This window comes from Sinocyclocheilus rhinocerous, unplaced genomic scaffold (genome assembly GCF_001515625.1).
Source record: "Sinocyclocheilus rhinocerous isolate Xijiao unplaced genomic scaffold, SAMN03320098_v1.1 scaffold688, whole genome shotgun sequence".
Lineage (NCBI taxonomy): Eukaryota > Metazoa > Chordata > Actinopteri > Cypriniformes > Cyprinidae > Sinocyclocheilus > Sinocyclocheilus rhinocerous.
The window spans coordinates 2,506,397-2,529,107 of NW_015651641.1; the positions used below are offsets into that span (position 1 = coordinate 2,506,397).

Genomic DNA, 22,711 nt, shown 5'->3' on the forward strand with positions numbered 1-22,711 from the left:
GGCAGCAGCAACAATAAAGTTACGCCTTCTTTCTTTGCGTGAACATTTGGGCGGCGTTATGCAAATCTTCCCACATCGTGACGTAGACGTGGGGGAGTGTTTAAACGAGGCGTTTTAGGAGGGCGTGGACGAGTCTTAACTTTTATAAAGAATATCTCTTTGGGTTTGAGACCTTAGTCTTTGCAACTTTAGGGATCTTATCTATTCATGAACAGCTTGTAACACTCCAAAGAGAAAGGAAAACTTGAAATCGCATCATACGACCCCTTTAATGCTTATTTGCTGGTTTGTCTCACTTAAAGTGATTTCATTTCTTACCATATTGTTCAAAACTCTTATGACATTCTTTGTGGAAACGCAAAATATGTGGAATATGTAGAAGTATGAATGAGATTTGAGAGCTGTGGCGACGGTTTTCTGTGGATAACGTCTTAAATTTCCATCCGTTTCTCACACAAAACTATATTTATGAAGCTTTTTTGTGTGTTTTTAAAGATTGATAGTTCCGTAAAATAAGCAACTTGAGATTTAAGAGCTGTGGTGAACATCCTGTGAATATTGACTTAAATTTAGTCTGTTTCTCACACAAAATTATATGACTGCAGAGGACATGAAATATAGCACATGGTTCACATTTATGATACATTTTTGAAGCTCCACATCTGTGCACATGAACATGAACATGAACATTATCTCTAGAGCTGCTCTGAGTCACTTTATTTTACTGTTTCATTTGAGAAAAAAACGATCGTCATATCATATACACACAGAAACTTAAAGGTCTTCACAGCAATCCGTCAAAATAAAAGTTTGGTTTAACTTGAAGAAACTGTGACAGAAATATATTACTTAATGTAATAACAGTACTACTACTACTAATAAAATTATTTTTAAAACATTATTTTTTAAGGAATAATCACACAATGTTTCTTCCATGTTTTAATTTTAAACGTAAACTTCTGTTGTGCAGTACTTTGTTTGCCAAAAAATGGATGGGTTTGTTTAATTTTCATTTGATTAAAAACATAAAAGATCAATTGTTTTATGCCTTCATTTATTTACCAGAAAAATTTAAATACACACAGTATTTAAAAAATAAAATAAAAATAAATACATAAATAAAATAATAATAAAGTTGTTGTTTTTTATTAAATCAATTAATTACAGATGCGTTTGATTATTAAAACTTAATTAAACTATTAAAGTGGAATGCTGAAAATTAAAATGGAAAACACAGAATTAGGTAAAAATAAAACGGAATTTGAGAGAGAAAAATAACGTATTTCGTAGGGCCCTAAATATAGTGCGAGAGTACTACTTTTATTAAACATTCATGATGGTTTTTGTCTTTTTTGAAGCTGTAGTCTCTGTGATTATATGAAAACTAAAGTTTGATATTCTGCAAAACATCTCTTTGTGTGTTGATAGATAATCATATGGGTTTGGAATAAGATTAAATGCTGACTAAATGTAATTTTTTGGGTGAACTATCCCTTTAAATGTAGCTGCAATTTAAATCACGTCACAATCAGCACTCTTCTTGTTAATAACTGAATTATTTGCCATGCATGGAAACTATAACTTGTCTTCTGACTCAATAATTAACCATAAAACCTACTGTATATGATTTGAAAATATGATGTAATTAATAAAACTTGAATAAAAAAACAAGCAAACCTGAAGGTAAAGTGTGAGTGTAAGCAGGGCCAGTGAGGCAGCCATGCACAGGTAACCCCTAAAGAGAAGCACTCTCTTCCCTGTGCTCTCAATGATCAGCACCTGGATAAAAATAACACACCGTAAACAAACACACAAACACCAACAGTAGGTACCTTTAAACCAGGCCACATGATGTTTTGAGCTTAGATTAAATATCTGGGTGAGAAAGAGCGGCTCACGCAGGCAATGGAGGTGGAGACTTCACACAGGCCTGTTCCCAGGGCGGCATAGCGCAGGTTCTCCTCGGCAATACCGGCCGCTTGAAACACATCAAACGAATAGAGATAGACCTGCGAAGACATGATTCACAGGCCATGTGAACAACAATATCTTTAAGTTCCATTATTCATCTTTGAAACTGAATGATGAAAAGAATGGCAGTGGCTTTCATCAAAAAGAAGAATTAAATAAATTATCTTGCAATGTGAAGCCATCAAGCCCATTTCCTGAACAGACTGTGGCATATGGTTGTGTGTTTTGATGAAATACGCATTCTCGGATCAATCGTTTTCAGGTGTGGGTGGCACTGCGACGTTTTGTGGCTCACAGCATTGATGCCGCAGAGCTGCAGCGTGACGAATGTGACGAGGACGGTGAGGAGCTGCCAGCGGACGTTGTGGTCGAGGAAGAGGTCCATGAGCCCGTGGATCTTCACTCCCTTTAGGGAGGCGTGTTCAGCCAACATCTCCTCCATCTCTGGCCCAGGGTCCTTTTTAGCTCCCCACAGCCTGCGCAGAGCTGAGACATATTGAACATCATCAAATAACTCGCCAAAATACATTTTTACATTTTTAGCCAATGGCGAGAATGTGTTGTGTTACAAATTCCTTTTATTATTTTATTTTAACTTGAGTAGCTAGAAGTGTTTGCATTCATGTACACTAGATGGTAGGTTTTTTTTGTGTACTTTATTTAGTTATTGGTAGGAGTTTTTAATGTTTTTGAAAGAAGACTCTTATGCTCACCAAGCATTATTTATTTGATCAAAAATACAGTAAAAACAGCAATATTGTGAGATATTATTACAATTTAAAATAATTGTTTTCTATTTTAATATTTTTTTTAATGTAGTTTATTCCTTTGATGTCAAAGCTGAATTTTCAGCATCATTACTCCAGTCTTCAGTGTCACATGATCCTTCAGAAATAATTCTAATATAGTAACCATTTCTTATTATCAATGTTGAAAACAGTGCCACTGGTGTTGTTTCATATTTTTGTGGAAACCGTGATAGATTTCATTTCATGTCAGAATTCTTTGATGAATAGTTTTTTTAGCATTTATTATTTAATAACAGAATTTTTAACTTTACTGTCACTTTTGATCAATTTATTGCATTCTTGAGGAATAAAAGTATTAATTTCTTTAAAAATATTTTATATATATATATATGTATATATATATGAAAATGATATTTGACTAAACAAAGTTAAAACATGTCTAAAAACATTAGAGCACAAACATAAAAATTTAATTTGAAAACAAAAAAAATCTTTAACAGTAATGTACTGTTTTCCCATGACATGGCCCCACATTTTGAACAAATGATTTGAGATGAATTGTGTAAGAAATATAAATGTATGTGTAAATGTCAAAGGAGGTGTCTGTGGTTCTGACCCGTCTCACAGCCGTGTTTGTCTGCCTTCTCCAGCAGGAGGTACCGTGGGGACTCAGGGAGAAAGGGCAGAGTCAGTAGCTGCAGGAGACCAGCCGCCCCGCTGAAGGCCAGCAGCCAGACCCAGTGCTCCTCAGTGCCTAACACCTCACTGACACACACACACACAAATCACACTCAAAACCCAAGCTTTAAAGTTTAAATCTTTAAAAGTTCAAATGTTTGGTTAACACATGGACAGCGAATGTAACAAGGAAGATAAACCTGCTGTTAATGACACACCTGATCCCGAGCAGCTGGCCAAAAAACTTCCCCATTGAGACAAAAGTGGCCACAGACACACCAACCATCCCACGCAGCCTCTTGGGGGCGCACTCCAATATATACATGGTGTGGACAGTCAAACTCACACCTGCACGGATAGCACTCAAGTAGTTAATATAGAAAAACAGCACAGAATTAAAAAGACATTCGCATGCATTTACAGATTTTCCAACACACCAGCGTTGATGCCGTATAGGACACGTGCCACCATGATCATCTCAAACGAGAGGGCGGTTTTACTCAACAACATCAGGACAGCTCCACAGATTGCCACCACATTGTTCAAAAGCAGAGTTGTCTTCCTATGGAGGGTTAAAAACACACTGTACTTATTTGCTGCTCCTTGTACTTGAAACCACAAATTTCAAGTTTACCAAAAAAAGAAAATGTCATAATTTACTCTCCCTCATGGCATTCCAAACCCATATGAAAAAGAGATGTTTGGCAGGATGTTCATGCTGCTATTTACCATTCAATAAAAGTGAATGGTAACCAGGGGCTGTATTTTAAAGCCATACATGAAATATAGTGCACAAGTCATATATGTGGACTACTTTTATGGTGCATTTTGTCATTTTTTTTAGCTTGGCAGCTCCTGGTCACCATTTAATTTAACTGCTTGGAATACAGTAGCAACATTCTGCTAAACATCTTTTTTTTATGAAGAAAAATAAATGTATACAGGTTTGTACAAGATGAGGGTGAGTAAATGATGACATAATTTGCATTTTTGGGTGAACTATCCATGTAAGAAATATTACACCTAGCAAGAACATTAACATTTTTCATTTTTGCTGCGTCAGTTGGGTTACAGGAACAGAACAGAACCTGGAGAGCATTAATGTAGGTTAGACTGGTTTGAAGAAATATCAGTGGCTGTTTGTTGCCCTTAGCATCATTTCAGGTCAATTCTGGAATTAAAAGCCCATGTTACTCGTTGAATTGCTGCCATTTGGTTATTGATTCACACTCTAAGAATGCTCAATACCACAGATGCTTCCTCCTTGTACATTAATTTAAAAACCACAAATTTCAAGTTTACCAAAAAAATAAAATGTTGTCATCATTTACTCTCCCTCATGGCATTCCAAACCCATATGAAAAACAGATGTTTGGCAGGATGTTCATGCTGCTATTTACCATTCAATAAAAGTGAATGGTAACCAGGGGCTGTATTTTAAAGCCATACATGAAATATAGTGCACAAGTCATATATGTGGACTACTTTTATGGTGCATTTTGTCATTTTTTTGAGCTTGGCAGCTCCTGGTCACCATTTAATTTAACTGCTTGGAATACAGTAGCAACATTCTGCTAAACATCTTTTTTTTATGAAGAAAAATAAATGTATACAGGTTTGTACAAGATGAGGGTGAGTAAATGATGACATAATTTGCATTTTTGGGTGAACTATCCATGTAAGAAATATTACACCTAGCAAGAACATTAACATTTTTCATTTTTGCTGCGTCAGTTGGGTTACAGGAACAGAACAGAACCTGGAGAGCATTAATGTAGGTTAGACTGGTTTGAAGAAATATCAGTGGCTGTTTGTTGCCCTTAGCATCATTTCAGGTCAATTCTGGAATTAAAAGCCCATGTTACTCGTTGAATTGCTGCCATTTGGTTATTGATTCACACTCTAAGAATGCTCAATACCACAGATGCTTCTGAAAATGCAGAAATATGGAAGGATCCATGTAAGCACCTGAAAATCAACCTAGTTACGCTACCATTTTTTTTTAAAAGAAATTAATACTTTATAAAGATACATTAAATTGATCAAACATGACAGTAAAGACATTTATAATGTTACTTTGACATGTTTAAAAGGCACTTCCAGTACCTTCCATACGCTCCTGCCAGATGTCCAGCATACAGGGTTCCAGCCAGTCCTCCCATGCAGTACATGGACACAATGAAGGACCAGATGAGGGACAGCTCCCAGGGCTCAAGAGAGCGGCCATAACGCTGCTGGCAGGTGCTGTTCACCAGCTCTTTAATAAACTTGCAATGTAAGCACAAGTCTCAGTTGATTATGTCATTGATTTCCTTTTATTGAACCACAGCGCTTCACAGGTTAGCACCAACTCATAAGCTCTGATATGTATTGATTCTTTGGGGATGTCTCATCTTATGACAGTGGCAGAAATGCATTTGATTAATACTGACTACCTCCAACCCCTCGATTTGCAGCTCAAAAGAGACAGTAAATCAGTCTAAGACACTTTATAATCGAACAACGCAGGTACTTACAAGTGATGGTGAGTTAAGGACAGAGATATGGAAGCCGTATTGAAAGGTTCCTCCTATTCCTGATATAAAAATGGCTGCAACAAGCACAGGGCTTCTCGCCTGCAAAAACGGAAAAATGTTTGTGAAAACTGGACAATCCAACAATGATGTAATGTAACAGTTGGCCTACCAGTTCTCTTAAAGCCCTCGTCATTGTATGTGCAAATGCAGCGTCCTCTGCATGGAGTCTTTATGTCTTTCTAACAAATGAAGATGACAAAGCAAGAACAGAAATGCCTAACTTAGTTGATATGTAACTTTTCATGCTTGGTTGAGTTTTGGGTGACAAATGCAGGGTAAAGTTGACGAGTCGGATTCATCTTCACACGTCTCTCGGGTACTTCGAACTCAAGCTGTTTCTTTTGTCTCAAAAATTAATAAAACTAAAATGTCAAAACTGTTGAAATGACACTGACATTTGAGATGAGGTTACAAAAACTGCAATTTTATTTAAGCTCCAATATTTTCCACTTTCCATCAATACAGCACTCAATTTATACTTGTACTTGAAACCACAAATTTCAAGTTTACCAAAAAAAGAAAATGTCATAATTTACTCTCCCTCATGGCATTCCAAACCCATATGAAAAAGAGATGTTTGGCAGGATGTTCATGCTGCTATTTACCATTCAATAAAAGTGAATGGTAACCAGGGGCTGTATTTTAAAGCCATACATGAAATATAGTGCACAAGTCATATATGTGGACTACTTTTATGGTGCATTTTGTCATTTTTTTTAGCTTGGCAGCTCCTGGTCACCATTTAATTTAACTGCTTGGAATACAGTAGCAACATTCTGCTAAACATCTTTTTTTTATGAAGAAAAATAAATGTATACAGGTTTGTACAAGATGAGGGTGAGTAAATGATGACATAATTTGCATTTTTGGGTGAACTATCCATGTAAGAAATATTACACCTAGCAAGAACATTAACATTTTTCATTTTTGCTGCGTCAGTTGGGTTACAGGAACAGAACAGAACCTGGAGAGCATTAATGTAGGTTAGACTGGTTTGAAGAAATATCAGTGGCTGTTTGTTGCCCTTAGCATCATTTCAGGTCAATTCTGGAATTAAAAGCCCATGTTACTCGTTGAATTGCTGCCATTTGGTTATTGATTCACACTCTAAGAATGCTCAATACCACAGATGCTTCTGAAAATGCAGAAATATGGAAGGATCCATGTAAGCACCTGAAAATCAACCTAGTTACGCTACCATTTTTTTTTTTAAAGAAATTAATACTTTATAAAGATACATTAAATTGATCAAACATGACAGTAAAGACATTTATAATGTTACTTTGACATGTTTAAAAGGCACTTCCAGTACCTTCCATACGCTCCTGCCAGATGTCCAGCATACAGGGTTCCAGCCAGTCCTCCCATGCAGTACATGGACACAATGAAGGACCAGATGAGGGACAGCTCCCAGGGCTCAAGAGAGCGGCCATAACGCTGCTGGCAGGTGCTGTTCACCAGCTCTTTAATAAACTTGCAATGTAAGCACAAGTCTCAGTTGATTATGTCATTGATTTCCTTTTATTGAACCACAGCGCTTCACAGGTTAGCACCAACTCATAAGCTCTGATATGTATTGATTCTTTGGGGATGTCTCATCTTATGACAGTGGCAGAAATGCATTTGATTAATACTGACTACCTCCAACCCCTCGATTTGCAGCTCAAAAGAGACAGTAAATCAGTCTAAGACACTTTATAATCGAACAACGCAGGTACTTACAAGTGATGGTGAGTTAAGGACAGAGATATGGAAGCCGTATTGAAAGGTTCCTCCTATTCCTGATATAAAAATGGCTGCAACAAGCACAGGGCTTCTCGCCTGCAAAAACGGAAAAATGTTTGTGAAAACTGGACAATCCAACAATGATGTAATGTAACAGTTGGCCTACCAGTTCTCTTAAAGCCCTCGTCATTGTATGTGCAAATGCAGCGTCCTCTGCATGGAGTCTTTATGTCTTTCTAACAAATGAAGATGACAAAGCAAGAACAGAAATGCCTAACTTAGTTGATATGTAACTTTTCATGCTTGGTTGAGTTTTGGGTGACAAATGCAGGGTAAAGTTGACGAGTCGGATTCATCTTCACACGTCTCTCGGGTACTTCGAACTCAAGCGGTTTCTTTTGTCTCAAAAATTAATAAAACTAAAATGTCAAAACTGTTGAAATGACACTGACATTTGAGATGAGGTTACAAAAACTGCAATTTTATTTAAGCTCCAATATTTTCCACTTTCCATCAATACAGCACTCAATTTATAATTTCATCATCACAGATAAAGCGACCCAACTGTTAATTCACGATGTCAATTTGTAGGCCGACCCGGAATGCTAATTCACCATGGGATGCCCTTGGGAATTTCTAATGGATTTTTAGAACAACGCTTCTGGATTTATGAGCAAATTAAGTCTGTTGTTGACATTAATTGAAGAGACGTTTGTTCAGTTTTTATTCTACAATAAATTACACAAAGTTATACCAAATGTCAGTTCTGAAATCATTATATAATTTATTAGCAACATCTTTCAAGCACACAAAGGTTTCAGCATTTGATGTTTGACTGTGTGTAATTGATGTTTACCCATAAATCCAGTTCTCTGCCAGGTTTTAGGCCTCAGACTGAGTAGATGCACATCAAGATGATTTGACAATTTCTATTTTTAATCAAATGGACACTGAAGTTCATTCCACGGCAAACAGCTCTCAAACAAACATGTATCTTTTAGTGCATAGTCCCTTTCAAAACTCCATTCAAAGCGATGTGATGTAGATGTGGGCGTCTCTGAGTCTTAGAGCAGGATGAAGCGTGTGAGACCGCCGCCTCGGACTTCCCTCAGACGCTGGCAGTGGCGTAACATGTTCAACATGCCCACAAACCGTTTGTCCACTTTCAGCTGGGCAAACTCTCTGATATCTTGCTCCACGATGAAAAACTGACCTGCAGGAAACAAAAGGAGTTGATGGATGACCTCTTTCAGCCCATAAGAGCTTATTAAATACCAGACCAGGATAAATGACCTTAGTTATCGGAGCACTTATATCAGTTCATGCGCTGGTGGCGTTAATAGTTTTCTGGAGCAAACAGTAGACTCTCAATTCTCGATATGACAAGACTGTTAATACATGATGGACTGCAGTGCTAAATTAGGTCAAATAAGCCTTTGACCAGCAGCTCTGGACGAGACAGACAGATAAAACGATGATACCCTTGGTGTCCTTTGTTTCTTGGTCTTTAAAGCGCTGGTGGAGCGTGCGGGACACATTGTTCAGGGTTTTGACTGGCTGATGGAGGATCTTATATTTTGACGTCACAGCTGTGTTTATGCTTTGCACCGCTGCGTTCAGCTGGTCGTACGTCACACGGCCTTTCATGTACCTGTGACAGCACAAGAGAAGATCAAGAAATGGATAAAATGAATAAACTGCATGTGAATTTTACCAAACATCTGAAAGATGCTGAATTAAAACAGAACCTCATTACAACTGTTCTCTGGGATGCTTGGTTCTGATTGGTTAATCATGGCATTCCTGTTCCAAAACCTAGTGGGCTCTCTTGCTTTCGACTGCCTACATTGGTAACTACATTCCTAACCAAAATGAATAGTCATAAGTAACCAGTTTGAGACATTCTACATAGGTACTGTAGCAACTCAGCACTCAAATAGCACTTTGTACCCGACCATTGCTTTTAATCAAGTGCAACAGCTGAGTTCCGTAAGTAAAAATCCCATTCAATTTCTCCATAGGGGAATTGATTGTTAACAATAACTTGTTAAATAAATTGTTAAAAACAGACCTACTGTGAGCTACGAGGTTGTTAATCGATGGTTTATGCTTTTGTTAAAGACATCAGCCCACATTATTTCAACATACTTTTTAAACAATCGCATTAAACAGTGAAAACTACATTACCAATGATTCTGCAAAGAAATCTCCACCAATCAGAAAACAGTACAACAACATATTGGTTCTATAGATATAATCAACAACTTTAAAATTAATAGTTTTATATTTCACTATCATTTCCAATTTGACTGTGATTTGCAATGCTTCATGGGATTGTAGTTATTTCCATCACTAAAGCCGTGAAGTACACAGTCTTGTAATCTTTTTTTGCTTGAAACTTTTTTTTTGCTTCAAATAAAAGTTTGTAAAGCACCTTGTCATGGCTTAAGCTCTTTAGGACTTTTTAAAATCCCTATGGGAAAAACGAATGAGTAAAATACTTGCCACTGTTGCACTCTATAAAGTTGGGTGTAAAAAACAAAATATTACGAAGCTAACAGCATGCTATAATCAAAAATGTATAGCACATAAATATTAGGTAAAACAGAAAAATAGTCTTTCCATATGTTTTTGTTACTGAACAATAATCATGTCACAGTGTATTCTGGGATTGCCAAAAGACGGTATCTCCGATGGTAGCCTACCTTTCGCAACAGCATCGCGCCTACAATGCTGTCTAGGTAGGCGGCTCACTGGGTTTTGGAAAAGAGCTACTGTTTACTGTTCTTTACTATATTTGCTCACAGACTTTGTTTAGACAGATGTGGAAGGACTCACGGTGGTATGCTGTCAAACTCTGGGACGGTAATGAACTCCATCTCTTTGATCTGGTTACGCTGAGGTTTCCTGGGCGGACCCTGTTCCTGAGGGGCGGGTGGCGCATCTGCCTGCCTGCTCTGAACTGCCACCTGTCCTCCTCTGAAGACAACACAAAAAGCCAAACTCATCAGTTTCAGTCAAACCGGTTGAGGTGGTTCATGCTTTTTGTGCTTCTTAATGATGAGGCAAACTGAATAAGGCACCATCCCGCTGTGGTATAGTTGGGAAAGAAACCCAAAAACAGGAAATACCCTTGCAGAGATGCTTGTTGGCCTCTTTTGGGCATGTGCGGAGGGATGTTGTTCTTGAGGTGAAAAGCATCCTGTTCGTCCTCCTGGAAAAACCCTTCTAGATCCTGTCGACAAGATCAATAAAAGATTTATATAAAAGAACCAAAGTAAACATGTAGCTTCTGATAATATCTGATAAAGTGAAGGGTGCTTTTGAAACACTGCTTCATGTAGCTTCAAAACCAATGGCTCACAGAGCATATCAAACGTCGAAAGAGTGAATCATTTTGTGAAGCAATTGGTTCAATTGATTCAGCATTTTCGAAAAGCTCTCATTACTTAATGTTACAATTACAGTTATTATCTATAAAATAAATATTAATGAAAACATTACACCTTCAAATGCTTCAGCAAGCCTCTCTGCTCATCCACATATCTCTCAAAGCGATCCAGAAGCTCGTTGATAGCAGAGACTTCTTGCTCGATTTTGAGAAGAGTCCCCCGTTTGTCTGGATCTTTTGCTAAAGGGAAAAAAAAAAAAATCACATGAGACATACCGTAATAAATCATACCACCACCAAGAAACACAATTTAAAACTATACAATACAAGTCAATTTGTGAACCAGATAGTGATGCACCAAAAATTTGACAACCAAAAATATTTGTTTTTTTGGAGCGTCAAAAAATAGTGATGTTTAATCAGAGCTTCTCCTATGCTGTGCTTTGACTGGTAAACGTCAGCTATTTGGATGCATGTCACCTCAACCAAAAATTACGCTAAAAATTTAAAAATTTGTTTATATATCAAGAGACGGCTGTACAAGTCAATTTGTGAACCAGATAGTGATGCACCAAAAATTTGACAACCAAAAATATTAGTTTTTTTTGGAGCGTCAAAAAATAGTGATGTTTAATCAGAGCTTCTCCTATGCTGTGCTTTGACTGGTAAACGTCAGCTATTGGGATGCATGTCACCTCAACCAAAAATTAAGCTAAAAATTTAAAAATTTGTTTATATATCAAGAGACGGCTCATTGCCGAAAAACATTACTGTGACTGGTTTAATTTATCACCATAGTGAGTTCAGTTAAGGCCTGTTCACACCAAGAACAATAACGATATAAATATATTAGCATCCACACTAATGCACAGTAGCGTTTTGTTTATATTATAAGCATGCGCTTCTGTTTTGTCCTTTGCCAAAGTCAGAAAAAGTCAGGATGGATTCCGGTTGTCAATGTAATTTATTTATCATTCATCAGCTAGAAAAAAAAAACACTTTTTGAAAGCGATTTCAACAGTATCGTTCCTCTGTGCCGTTATCATTATAGCTGTTGTGTGGACTCTGCTATTCTGTTAAATTTATAACAATTTTATAAACTATATCTATATCATTATTGTTATAGTTATCGTTCTTGGTATGAACAGGCATACTGCAAATTTAATGAGCTATACTTTTATTTCCTAGCGAATTATTTTGGGTATATCACTAGTAACCAGTGTAGTAAATGCAGCATACCAACAGCTCGAAGCTCCAGGAGTCTTTTAATCATAGAAATTTTGTTGTTAATATGTTGCGTCACGTCTTCAAGCTCACAGTGATTCATTTCTTTAAAAAGGAGATAAAAAGATTAGGGGTCAACAAGAGCACATATTCAAAGACAAACACAGGCCCTACTTAGCGCCTCTACCTAGCAACACCCTAGGAACAGGCTAAATATCCTTAGTAACGCCCTAGCAACCACCTAGAACACCTTGGGAATTGATTCCGCAACCACTCACAGCACATTAGCGCACACACCTTAGCAACAGCTTAGCATCGCCCTAGCAACCTGCAGAACGCAAGTAGCTTACATAAGGCGAATCTGACGCAACTCAAATCATATTCACTGTATATAAGCTATATGTCGAGATGTCCACATATTTTAAAGCTTTCAGCGGAGGCTTTCTCAGATCTTCTTCTTGCGGTTTTCTTTTTGTTAGTCTCTATGAGCCCATATATGTGGCGTGACACATATCGCGTCGACAACAACAAATCTAGAGGCTGACACTAACGTTACACACAGAAAACACCGTTCGGCAGTTCTCCTACTGTCTAAATGATCTGTTACAGACATAAAACACGGTCCACACACTCTTCATTACTGGAGAACCACTGCTGATAATCCCGTTTTAAAATACTTTTTGTATTGGTCTCAAACTAACGACACTGTTGTGAATAAATCGGCAACATTATAAATTAAGAAAGAACATACAAATGCAATTAATGATACTGACCTGTTTTATGGATTTATGTATGGGATTGATTAGAGTATTTCAGTCTCAGAGAGGGATGTGAAGTCAGATCGCGCCAATGTTCAAACACTCGCAGCGCAAACGCACCTTGTGATTCGTCCACGCACTTTCGTGCCTCTTAAACGGTTACCATAACTTACTTTCTGATTAGACAATTCTAAATATTATTTTAATCATTTAATTTGTATTGTTTATAACGCTGGCTCTATCTTGATTTAATATGCATTTATGACATCTTTTTCTAAGTTTGACCATATTTCGCCTAATATAGCCTACAACAACGTCACACATGCGCTGGTATGTTTTACAGTGTGTTTATTTATTAACTTTTTAAAGTAATTGTGCTTTTCTGAGTCATAACCATGAGGTCAACTAGGTCACATACATTTTTAAATAATTTGCTTCGAGTTTTTGACCCATAATGGGACCCATAAAAACATTATCATATAAAATATCTTAAAAATCAAGAGTGGGTTTCACAGCAATGCCATAGAAGTGATGGCAATGCCAGTGAACAGTTCTTAAAATAATATTTTTTTCTCTGTGTGAAGAACGTTTTAATAGTCTGAAAATACTTTTTCCACTATAAAGATTCCATGAATGTTCTTTATGGAGCCATAAATGCGAAAAAGGAACCTTTATTTTTAAGAGTATAGGTGAATAACTATGAATAACTTTTTCAAGATTTCGTGTTTGGATGCGACTGTCAGCCCAAGAACCATGCTGTCTGTTTTAATAAACTGAAATAGAGAAAATGCTGAATTTATTGGAGCATTTATTTCAAGCACTAGGTCACATTGTAGAGTTGCTGGAAATTGACTGTTGACTTATCTGAGATTCTAAGCTGAGACAGATCCAGATCAAAACCACAAAATCAAGACCAACTCTGGAAATGAGCAAATAATCAAAAATTCCTTCAACGTTCACTTTGTTAATCAAACAAACACCACAGTATCACAGTATTTTTGCCAAGAACAGTAGAAATGTAAACATATCCGCTCCTTTGAACCTCACGTTTTTGCGAGCAGCATAGACAAATCAAACTTAAGCATGCTACAGTACTTTTTTTTCTTCTTACAGATTCAGTCAAGTGTCATATCACAGTACGCTTTGTGCCTGAGCCAGCTTTCAGAGTCCTAGAGAAACTTTGAGCAGCGACTCACCCTCCTGAGTTGCGGTCATGTCCTGCTCTAGTTTGAGTTTTCTTTCTCCAATGCGAAGCATGGCATCTTCTATGGAGTCCTTACTTATCAGCTTGATCACCTTCACCGTCCTTAAATGGGACAAATGCATTCAGATATAAAAGCATTAGGACAGACTCTAGCGAAACAAAAGGAAAGCCTACTGTGAGACACACATGTCCAGTGTCTCTTACCTGGTTTGTCCCACCCCGTGGCAGCGTCCCTCCACCTGTTTGTCATTGTAAGGGTTGCAGTCAATATCGTGAAGGACTACCACATTGGCTGAAGTCAGGTTAATGCTCAGTCCTCCGGCTCTGGTGGACAGCAGGAACACAAATATATCCTGGTCTGTGTTGAACTGGTCAATCAGTCCAATTCTGTAAAAGCCCAATGAGATTTACACTTACTGTCCATTTACTTAATCGGCTTTAAGAAGTCACTTTTTTTCCCATCTGAAGTGATTTACAGTACGCTAACAGTAGCAGAAGTCCCTGTGGATCATGAGGTTAAGTGCTCCGGCCAAGAAAACAATGGTGGGAGAACAGGATGGTGACCTACATGAATGAAACAGAATGAAGTATGGCTAGTTAATTTACATTTTGGTAATTCCCCTTTACTTCATTATCACAAGTTATAGTTAATAGTTAATTATTATTATTAGGTATTTAATTGTTTACATCTATTTTGAGAATTAGATCATCATCTACTAACTTGGACTAAATGGATAGCAGAAGATTATCTTTTAAAGAGCACATGTACACTATATTGTTATGTTTTTTATTTTTATTTTGAAAGAATTAAGTTAATACTTAAGCAAGCACAGGTGCACTAAATTGATTAAAAGTGACAGTAAAGATGTATAACTGTTACAAAACATTTCTATTTCAAATAAATGCTGAACTTTCTATTCATCAAAAAATCCTGGGGGGAAAAAAATGTATCATGGTTTCTACAAAAATATGAAGCAGCACAACTGTTTATAACATTGATAACAATAAATGTTTCTTGAGCAGCAAATCAGCATATTAGAATGATTTCTGAAGGATCATGTGACACTGAAGACTGGAGTAAAATTAGTGAAAATTCAGCTTTACATGACAGGAATAAATTACATTTTAATATATATTATCAGATGTTATTATTACTATTATTATTAACAATAGAAATATATTTTCAATTGTAGGAATATTTCACAATAATACTGATTTTTACTGCATTTTTTATCAAATAAATTCAGCCTCAATGAGCATAAGGGGCTTTTGTCAGAAACACACAAAAAAAATCAATAAAAAATACAAATAAAAATCTTATAATAATTAACAAAGAAGTAATTTTTGATAATGTGCATTTATAGATTTGTAAATTGATTTTTTTAAACATATAATTACATTAGGTTGTCCAAAGGACAAATTGTCAAACAAAACAGCTACTAGCAAACAAAACCCAAAACAAAAACTCGTCCATGCTACCAAAACAATGACAGCACAGAACACAAAACAAGAACAATCATCTTTACAGGACGAAACAGATGATCTCTTCCTGTCTAAACTGGTGGTTCTTGGCCAGAACATGAAGCCAATAGTCTGTTTCCGTGAAACTAAGACAGACAAAGTCTTCAAAGACACGGAGAACACTGGAGAAAAGATGGAGAACACTGTGTCAGTGAAGGAGACACGATCCGTGATCATGTCGTGGAAATGAGAGGACGACATGCTCAAATTCATGGTATGGAAAAGAGCAGCGTGAACATTCTGTGAAATGTCTGCTTTTGTGTTCCAAAGAAGAAAGAAGGTAATACGATTTGGAATAACTTTCGTCTACTGTGTGCTGTAACCAAGTATATACTACGTCTATAGGTGACAGTATGGTGTAATTTGGAACATAGTGTATTTCTCTGTACTGTTAAATAACTTTCATTATACTCTAAGGGGTTGTTGAAAATGTAATTTATTTCTCCATCAGAGTTCAGCCGCTGTGCGAGGAGGCCCAGCTTCCCCGAGTCTGTGTGAAGCTGGTATTCCTGCAGTGCAGAATACTGCTAACAGAGGCGGTGTAACTCAAAGTCTGAGAGCACCTCCATGTCCTCTTTGATGAGAGCGAGATCTGCGTCACGGTGACTCGGCTCCTGGAATTAACGGTAACACGCACAGACTCTTCAGATAAGATACACACATAACAAAACAAGTGATGGCAACTTACAAACTGCAATCGCAATAAATATCTGTCCTAATTGTGCTCATTCCCTGCTGCTGTTCTTTATGAAACACTAAGCCAAGATTTTTTAGAAATCACCTATAACCTGATACTAATACAGATTGTTTATGTTTAAGTGTATGACAGAAATGCAAAACCGATTTTTTATTATTGTTTTATTTCATATTTTTTACACGATAAGTAAATCATTATTATACTACAACAATAAAAATATAATATCTTCATAAATATTTTATTGTTGTTTTATTTAAGAAACTATTATTATTATTATTATTTTGTACAGCTGTTTGTGGACCAACACTGCTCTGAAATTTATTACATGAGTATTTTCCACAGCAGCCTAATAATAATAATAATAATAATAATAATAAATCTTTATAAAAATTCTAAAAACATTTTTTTTACAGTTGTTCAACAATTGTTTTTATTGATGTATAATAGTCATAAAGATTAATTAATAATAATAATATTGTAATTATAAAAATTATTATTATTATTTTCCATACAGCTGTTCATAGACCAATGTGACCAAGAATAATAATAATAATAATAAATATTATCAATTCAAAAATAAAAACAACAACAATAAAATATAAGATATATTTTTATTGTTCAATATTTTTTGTCATTGCATAATATTCATTAAAAAAAATTCTGTACAGCTGTTTGTGGACCAACACTGCTCTAAAATTGATTACATAAGTATTTTCAACAGCAGCCTATAATTTTATTATTATTATTATTATTTATAAATAAAATAATGATGATAATAATAACATATTCATAAAACATCATTTAATATTGATGTTCAACAATTTGTTTATTGTTGTATAATGTCCATAAAGATTAATAAATAAAAATAAACAAACTAAATATTATTATCATTACGTATTTTTTATACAGCTGTTACTTTCAGACCAACACTGTTCTGAAATTTATTAAATGAGTATTTTCCACAGCAGCCTATTTTTGTGGTATAATCTATTTTAGATAAACCTTCCCCTAAACAACTAAAAGAAACCGTGGTCAATTTTCACGCCGGTCAGACGGTCTCTTCATGTATAAATGGCAGTTCTTGGACAGAATAAGCCAAAAACGGTATCAGACTTAATGCTGATAGTCAAAAGTCTGGCAATCTGAGCTCAGTTGGCCTACTTAAAATCAGAGCAGAAAATGTAAAAAAAAAAGCCCAATGATTCGATCTGGGCCTGCTAAGGTCTAAAGTTCCTGCGGCGTTAATCACAATGTATCACTTCATACAAAAATATATCAAACCTTAAGCATTAGTTTGCTCATAGCTTTGAGTTTTTCTGTGGTATAATACTGCCGGTGAAGGAGCGGATGGTTGGACATCTTCCTCAACTGCATCATCACATTGGTTAGCTCGCGTTCTGCAGAAAGACATGCTTCATAAACTATGATTCACATATACTGAAGCCAGTACTTTATATAACAACATCTCCTTCAAATACATACTTTCCCCATTACTGGAGCACTTCAGTTTGTGGAAAAGAGCGCTGTAGAGTTCCTGCTGCTTCTCGGACATGGCACAAAATTCAACCTGCTTCTCTTTGGCAGGCAGCTGCTTCAGGACCTGCTGGGCACATCATCATCTGTCAGTGAATCGCTGGAGTGCCCTAGAGCCACAGAGGGTCAGCACGACACGCAAAGTGCCTCATCTGCTCGTGAGACTGACTAATGCATTTGAGATGTTGTCCAACAGATTTTCACATTGGCATGCATTCTGAGAGCACATGCATTATGCATAATGCTTATGGACTCTGCATGCAGATGCACCTCGCTCTTCACACGTCTGAGGATGAAGGGTTTCATGATGAGCATGGCGTGGGTGATCCTGTCCCTCTCGAAGCTGCTCTGCTCCTCTGAAGATTTCTGGTGGAAACCGACCAAAGAAATATAAGAAGTATCTGAACTAGATTTTACATTTGCTAAAGAAAATGGGAGTGCTGCATGCCTTGATGCTAGGGTGTTTTGGGTGGTGGCTATGGCATTAGGTTGGCCTTTATGCCGTGCAATGATAATAAAGGCATTCTGATTCAAATTTAGGCATTAGGCTGGCCAGGTGGTTCCTAGGGTGTTGCTAATGAGTTCTGGGTGTTTTTTAGGGTATTAGGCTGGCCAGATGGTTGCTAGGGTGTTGCTAAGGTATACTCTGGGTGCTTTCTAGGGCATGGCTAGGTGGTTGTTAAGGTGTTGTAAAGGTGTTCTGGGTGCTTCCTAGGGTATTAGGCTGGCTAGATAGTTGCTAGGGTGTTGCTAAGGTACTCTGGGTGCTTTCTAGGGCATGGCTAGGTGGTTGTTAGGGTGTTGTAAAGGTGTTCTAGGTGCTTTCTGGGACATTAGGCTAGTCTTTAGGCATTAGGCTGGCCAGGTGGTTAATAAGGTGTTGCTAAGGTGTTCTGGGTGCTTTCTAGGATATTATGTCTTGTTCAGACTGTAAGTTTAAATCCAATTTTTGTGCATATCCGATTAAATCCAATAATATTTAGCATATGTGATCTGAAATCCGTTTCAAGCTACATTCATCGCATTTCTGGAAATCTGTTTCAGTCTGACCGCTCAGGTCGGATTTCGTGTCGTTTTTTCATGTCCTCGCGCCACGTTAAACATAAATAAGTCAGACGTTGTTTGTAGAAAACATGCTGAACGCCCTTGCAGAAACAAGGTTGTGTTGTTTTAAAGTGCAAGTCAAGTGGAAAATGATACTATACTACTAGTCTACACACCTCTTTTAGTTTTGAGACCGGCGGCGGAGACGGCAGCACGAAATAAAGGCGCACATTCCAACTTCCTATGTCTCTGCCGCTTCCTCATAAAACGTAATATAATCCAGCACGACGGCAACATTTTACCATGTTGTAAAACAGCATTTGTGTTGCAAACGGTATTGCTGTTTTTGTTGTTTTTAGCGTAGATGTACCAATGTAACTTGGTTTCCATAGAAACCAATGCAGATATTCCAGTAAATTGAAAGAGCGCCACGGGACACAAAAATCGGATCTGGACAGTTGCGATACACAGTGTGGACAGTCAATCATATAAATCAGATTCCAAACGGATACACAAATAATCTGATTTGGATTGACAGTCTGAACAAGACCTAAAACTGGCCAGATGTTTGCTAGGGTGTTGCTAAGGTGTTTTGTGTGTGTATTACTAGGTGGTTGCTTATGTGTTCTGGGTGCTTTCCAGGGCATGGCTAGGTGGTTGCTAGGGTGTTGCTAAGGTGTTTTGTGTGTGTATTACCAGGTGGTTGCTTATGTGTTCTGGGTGCTTTCCAGGGCATGGCTAGGTGGTTGCTAGGGTGTTGCTAAGGTGTGTTGTGTGTGTATCACCAGGTGGTTGCTTATGTGCTTTCCAGGGCATGGCTAGGTGGTTGCTAGGGTGTTGCTAAGGTGTTCTGGGTGCTTTATAGAAATTTACTAGGTGGTTAATTGATTGAAGTGATACCAAGCAACTCAATGAAGCCCTTAAGATAATGTTTTAGAAAGAAAGAAAGAAAAAAAAAAACTATGATAAAATTAATGCAATGCCCCAATGACAAAGTAAATTTTAAGCTTCCACAAAATCCTGTATGTCAAAACTGTGGCAAAAATAGCACAGTGTGCTACCAGCTTTATGCTGTTTACTATGAGCAATGATGCACAAGATACACAATATCGGTGCAATATTGTTTATCAGCCAATATTTTAATGATTTTAAATATATCTGTATAGGTCGATATTTAATATAAATTGCCAAGATATTGTATATTACATTTTGCATGCCCATTTTACCATAAAATGTTAGTGTAATATTTAGTAAATCACAAAAATTCACATGCAAAATTTAAAGTTACTAGTTTTAGTGAACTTTAATATCATCCACAGTTAAGTTACAGATACAAATGCTTAATTATCAATAATTATCTGCTAATAATGTCAACCCTATTAGAGATGGACATTTAAGCGTGTGTAGGTTCTACCATGGAGAACATCTTGGAGATCTGTGAAGTGCTGCTGGAGAACATATTGGGCATGATGAAGTTGAGCAGAGACATGAGCTCCAGTAGGTTGTTTTGCAGCGGGGTTCCAGTGAGCAGCAGACGATATTTAGCCCGGGGGGACACAAATAGAGGAGAAACCTGAGTTCCTGAGGGGGCAAAAGCAGTTAAACCTCAGCAGCTAACCCCATCAGGGCAGCACACACTCCTGCTTTTACAAAAACAGACCAGGTGGCTGTAAAAGAGCTCAAGGCATTTATTCTTAATGACCACTGACACGTTGCTATGGATGACAGCTATACATGCAGCTTATGGTGAGCTTACGTTGATGGCCATGAGGTGTCGGTAGCGCAGCGAGTTCATGTTCTTCAGCAAGTGGCCTTCATCAAACACAGCATACTCCAGCTTGATCTTGCAGAACAGGCTGCGGTCACTGTTATTTCCAATAGCAAGGTTGTAACTGTGCACAAGAGACCATCTTAATGAGCTGAGGTATTAAGGAGCAGGACATGAGGCATGGCCATGTTTCATTACCATAAATAATGAATGGGACAGGGTCATTTTACTTGGACCTTTTCACGTTCATTCAAACGCTGAGTATTTCATCATTATTATGTCTTTAACAAGGGTGCTTTTTTTCTATGCTAACTTCACGGCTTGTGGATCTGTGTGTGGCATAGTTCAAAAGATACATATTTCCCCAGGCACCTTCTCAGATTTACATGCAGGTGGTCTATGAAGGATATGACACCTCGTCTCTAACTTCGAGGGTTCAGGGTAAGAACCATAGGCGTATTTGAAAGCTTGAACTTCTATACTCACGTGGAGACAATGATGTTGTAATCCACTATTTGATTCAGAATCTCATAGCGCATATACTTGCGATCCTCGGCAGACCCTACCGAAATAACTCAATTAGATTGACATCAACAGTTTCTTTTATATGTTGCATTAAAGGTTTTTTTTTCATGCTAAAATTTCCTTTCCCATGTTAATGTGTAAACTAAGCCTTTTGTAGGTTGGTTTCTCACCAAAAAGTGGAGCGCTATCAAAACATTAGCTTATTTTCAGCATCCTAATGAAACAAACACAGCAGCACTGGCTCAACCAATAATGTGAGTTTGGGCCGGAAATATCAAGTTAGTTTGAACAACGGTAGATGGTGTCTTTGGGAGTGTTTGGGAAACATAAAAAATAACCTATAAATAAATAAATACATAAATCGATAAAAACTGTTTTTAGGTATTATATGTAATTAATTTCAAATAGTTATGAGAAAACGTTTTGCTCTTTGATCATGACCTGAATGTTCTGGCAGTTATCAACAGAAAGCAAAATGCGCAGTTCTCTCACCAGGTCTTTCCACGTTTTAAAGGGTCTCAGCTCGGTGATTTTCTGAGCCTTCTTCAAAGAGCATCCTGCAATGAGTGTGAGCTCATCCACAGAAGCAGTCTGAAAGAAGCTGAGGATCTCAGATTTGAGTTTGGATAGAGTTTCATCTGATTGGTCAGAGTCAGAGTCCAGTAATACATTCACCAGAGAGGCATCAGAGTCACTGCACTCCTCCTCTGAGCTCACGTACACGTTTTTGGTCACTACCGACTGCTTTACACTCCTCTGAGATGTTTTGGTCCTGTCAAGAGGTCTGTGTGGTTTTGGTTGGGATGGGCTGGGAAGGTCGATAACCTGAGCTTGTTGGCGAGTGTTTGTGACCTGTCTGGTGAGTTTGGCAGCAGTGGAAATTTGAGAGGCGTCATCCTCAGACTCAACTACTAAACGTACAGAAAGAATGAAAGGATTAGGACAATTATGACATGCTTACACTGCATCTTTGTTCTCATGGTTTTATCTAAATTTGAATTAAAATCAGTTATGGGATGGATGGTTGCCTGGCAACTAGCAGTTAAATTTCCGCTATTGAAAACATTAGCCCAGCTGAGACTTAAAATTTTACATAAGAATCTTTTTCTGGATGGGAAAAAAGGCCATCTTTAATTAATTTAATTAAATTGAAATTAATTTAATCTAGCCCAACACCAGCAGGTGTCAGGAAAATGAATAAGCCAGAAACAAACTGTAAAATAAAAAAATAAAATAAATTAAAAGAATAAATTAACATTTAATAAAAACAGTAAACAATACATTTAAAAATGTAAAAAATTCAATAAATAAATAAATTGCAATATATACAGTTTATTACAACATACA

General features: G+C 37.1%; 2 protein-coding genes and 1 pseudogene across 2 annotated transcripts in view; all 3 read right to left on the reverse strand.

Annotated features, from left to right (window-relative positions):
• The window catches only part of LOC107713284 (solute carrier family 2, facilitated glucose transporter member 11-like), an 8,278-nt gene extending 2,060 nt beyond the window's left edge, over positions 1 to 6,218 (reverse strand). The window contains exons 1-9 of the mRNA XM_016518739.1: positions 6,212 to 6,218; positions 5,915 to 6,042; positions 5,505 to 5,665; positions 3,836 to 3,960; positions 3,617 to 3,746; positions 3,337 to 3,485; positions 2,267 to 2,457; positions 1,899 to 2,009; positions 1,678 to 1,779 (exon numbers count right to left, since the gene is read on the reverse strand). Of these exons, the coding sequence (XP_016374225.1) occupies positions 1,678 to 1,779; positions 1,899 to 2,009; positions 2,267 to 2,457; positions 3,337 to 3,485; positions 3,617 to 3,746; positions 3,836 to 3,960; positions 5,505 to 5,665; positions 5,915 to 6,042; positions 6,212 to 6,218 (1,104 nt within the window). The remainder of the gene's footprint in view (positions 1 to 1,677; positions 1,780 to 1,898; positions 2,010 to 2,266; positions 2,458 to 3,336; positions 3,486 to 3,616; positions 3,747 to 3,835; positions 3,961 to 5,504; positions 5,666 to 5,914; positions 6,043 to 6,211) is intronic.
• A 1,950-nt stretch (positions 6,219 to 8,168) lies between these two features.
• Positions 8,169 to 13,198, reverse strand: LOC107713381 (spindle and kinetochore-associated protein 1). Its single transcript, XM_016518875.1, has 7 exons — positions 13,088 to 13,198; positions 12,330 to 12,419; positions 11,206 to 11,330; positions 10,831 to 10,934; positions 10,538 to 10,678; positions 9,181 to 9,350; positions 8,169 to 8,912 (listed from the first exon to the last, which is right to left on the reverse strand). Exons 2-7 carry the CDS (start codon positions 12,415 to 12,417, stop codon positions 8,764 to 8,766), a joined length of 777 nt encoding a protein of 258 aa, XP_016374361.1. The 5' UTR covers positions 12,418 to 12,419; positions 13,088 to 13,198; the 3' UTR covers positions 8,169 to 8,763.
• Positions 13,199 to 14,233: 1,035 nt separating this feature from the next.
• Positions 14,234 to 22,711, reverse strand: part of LOC107713285 (SWI/SNF-related matrix-associated actin-dependent regulator of chromatin subfamily A containing DEAD/H box 1B-like) — a 12,581-nt pseudogene continuing 4,103 nt past the window's right edge.

Coding starts and splice junctions, on each gene's coding strand:
- LOC107713381 (XM_016518875.1), bottom strand. CDS start 12,417: ATGAATCACTGTGAGCTTGAAGACGTGACGCAACATATTAACAACAAA. Junction 11,331..12,329: donor CCTGGAGCTTCGAGCTGTTG/GTATGCTGCATT, acceptor TTTTCCCTTTAG/CAAAAGATCCAGACAAACGG. Junction 8,913..9,180: donor AGAAACAAAGGACACCAAGG/GTATCATCGTTT, acceptor TGTTTCCTGCAG/GTCAGTTTTTCATCGTGGAG.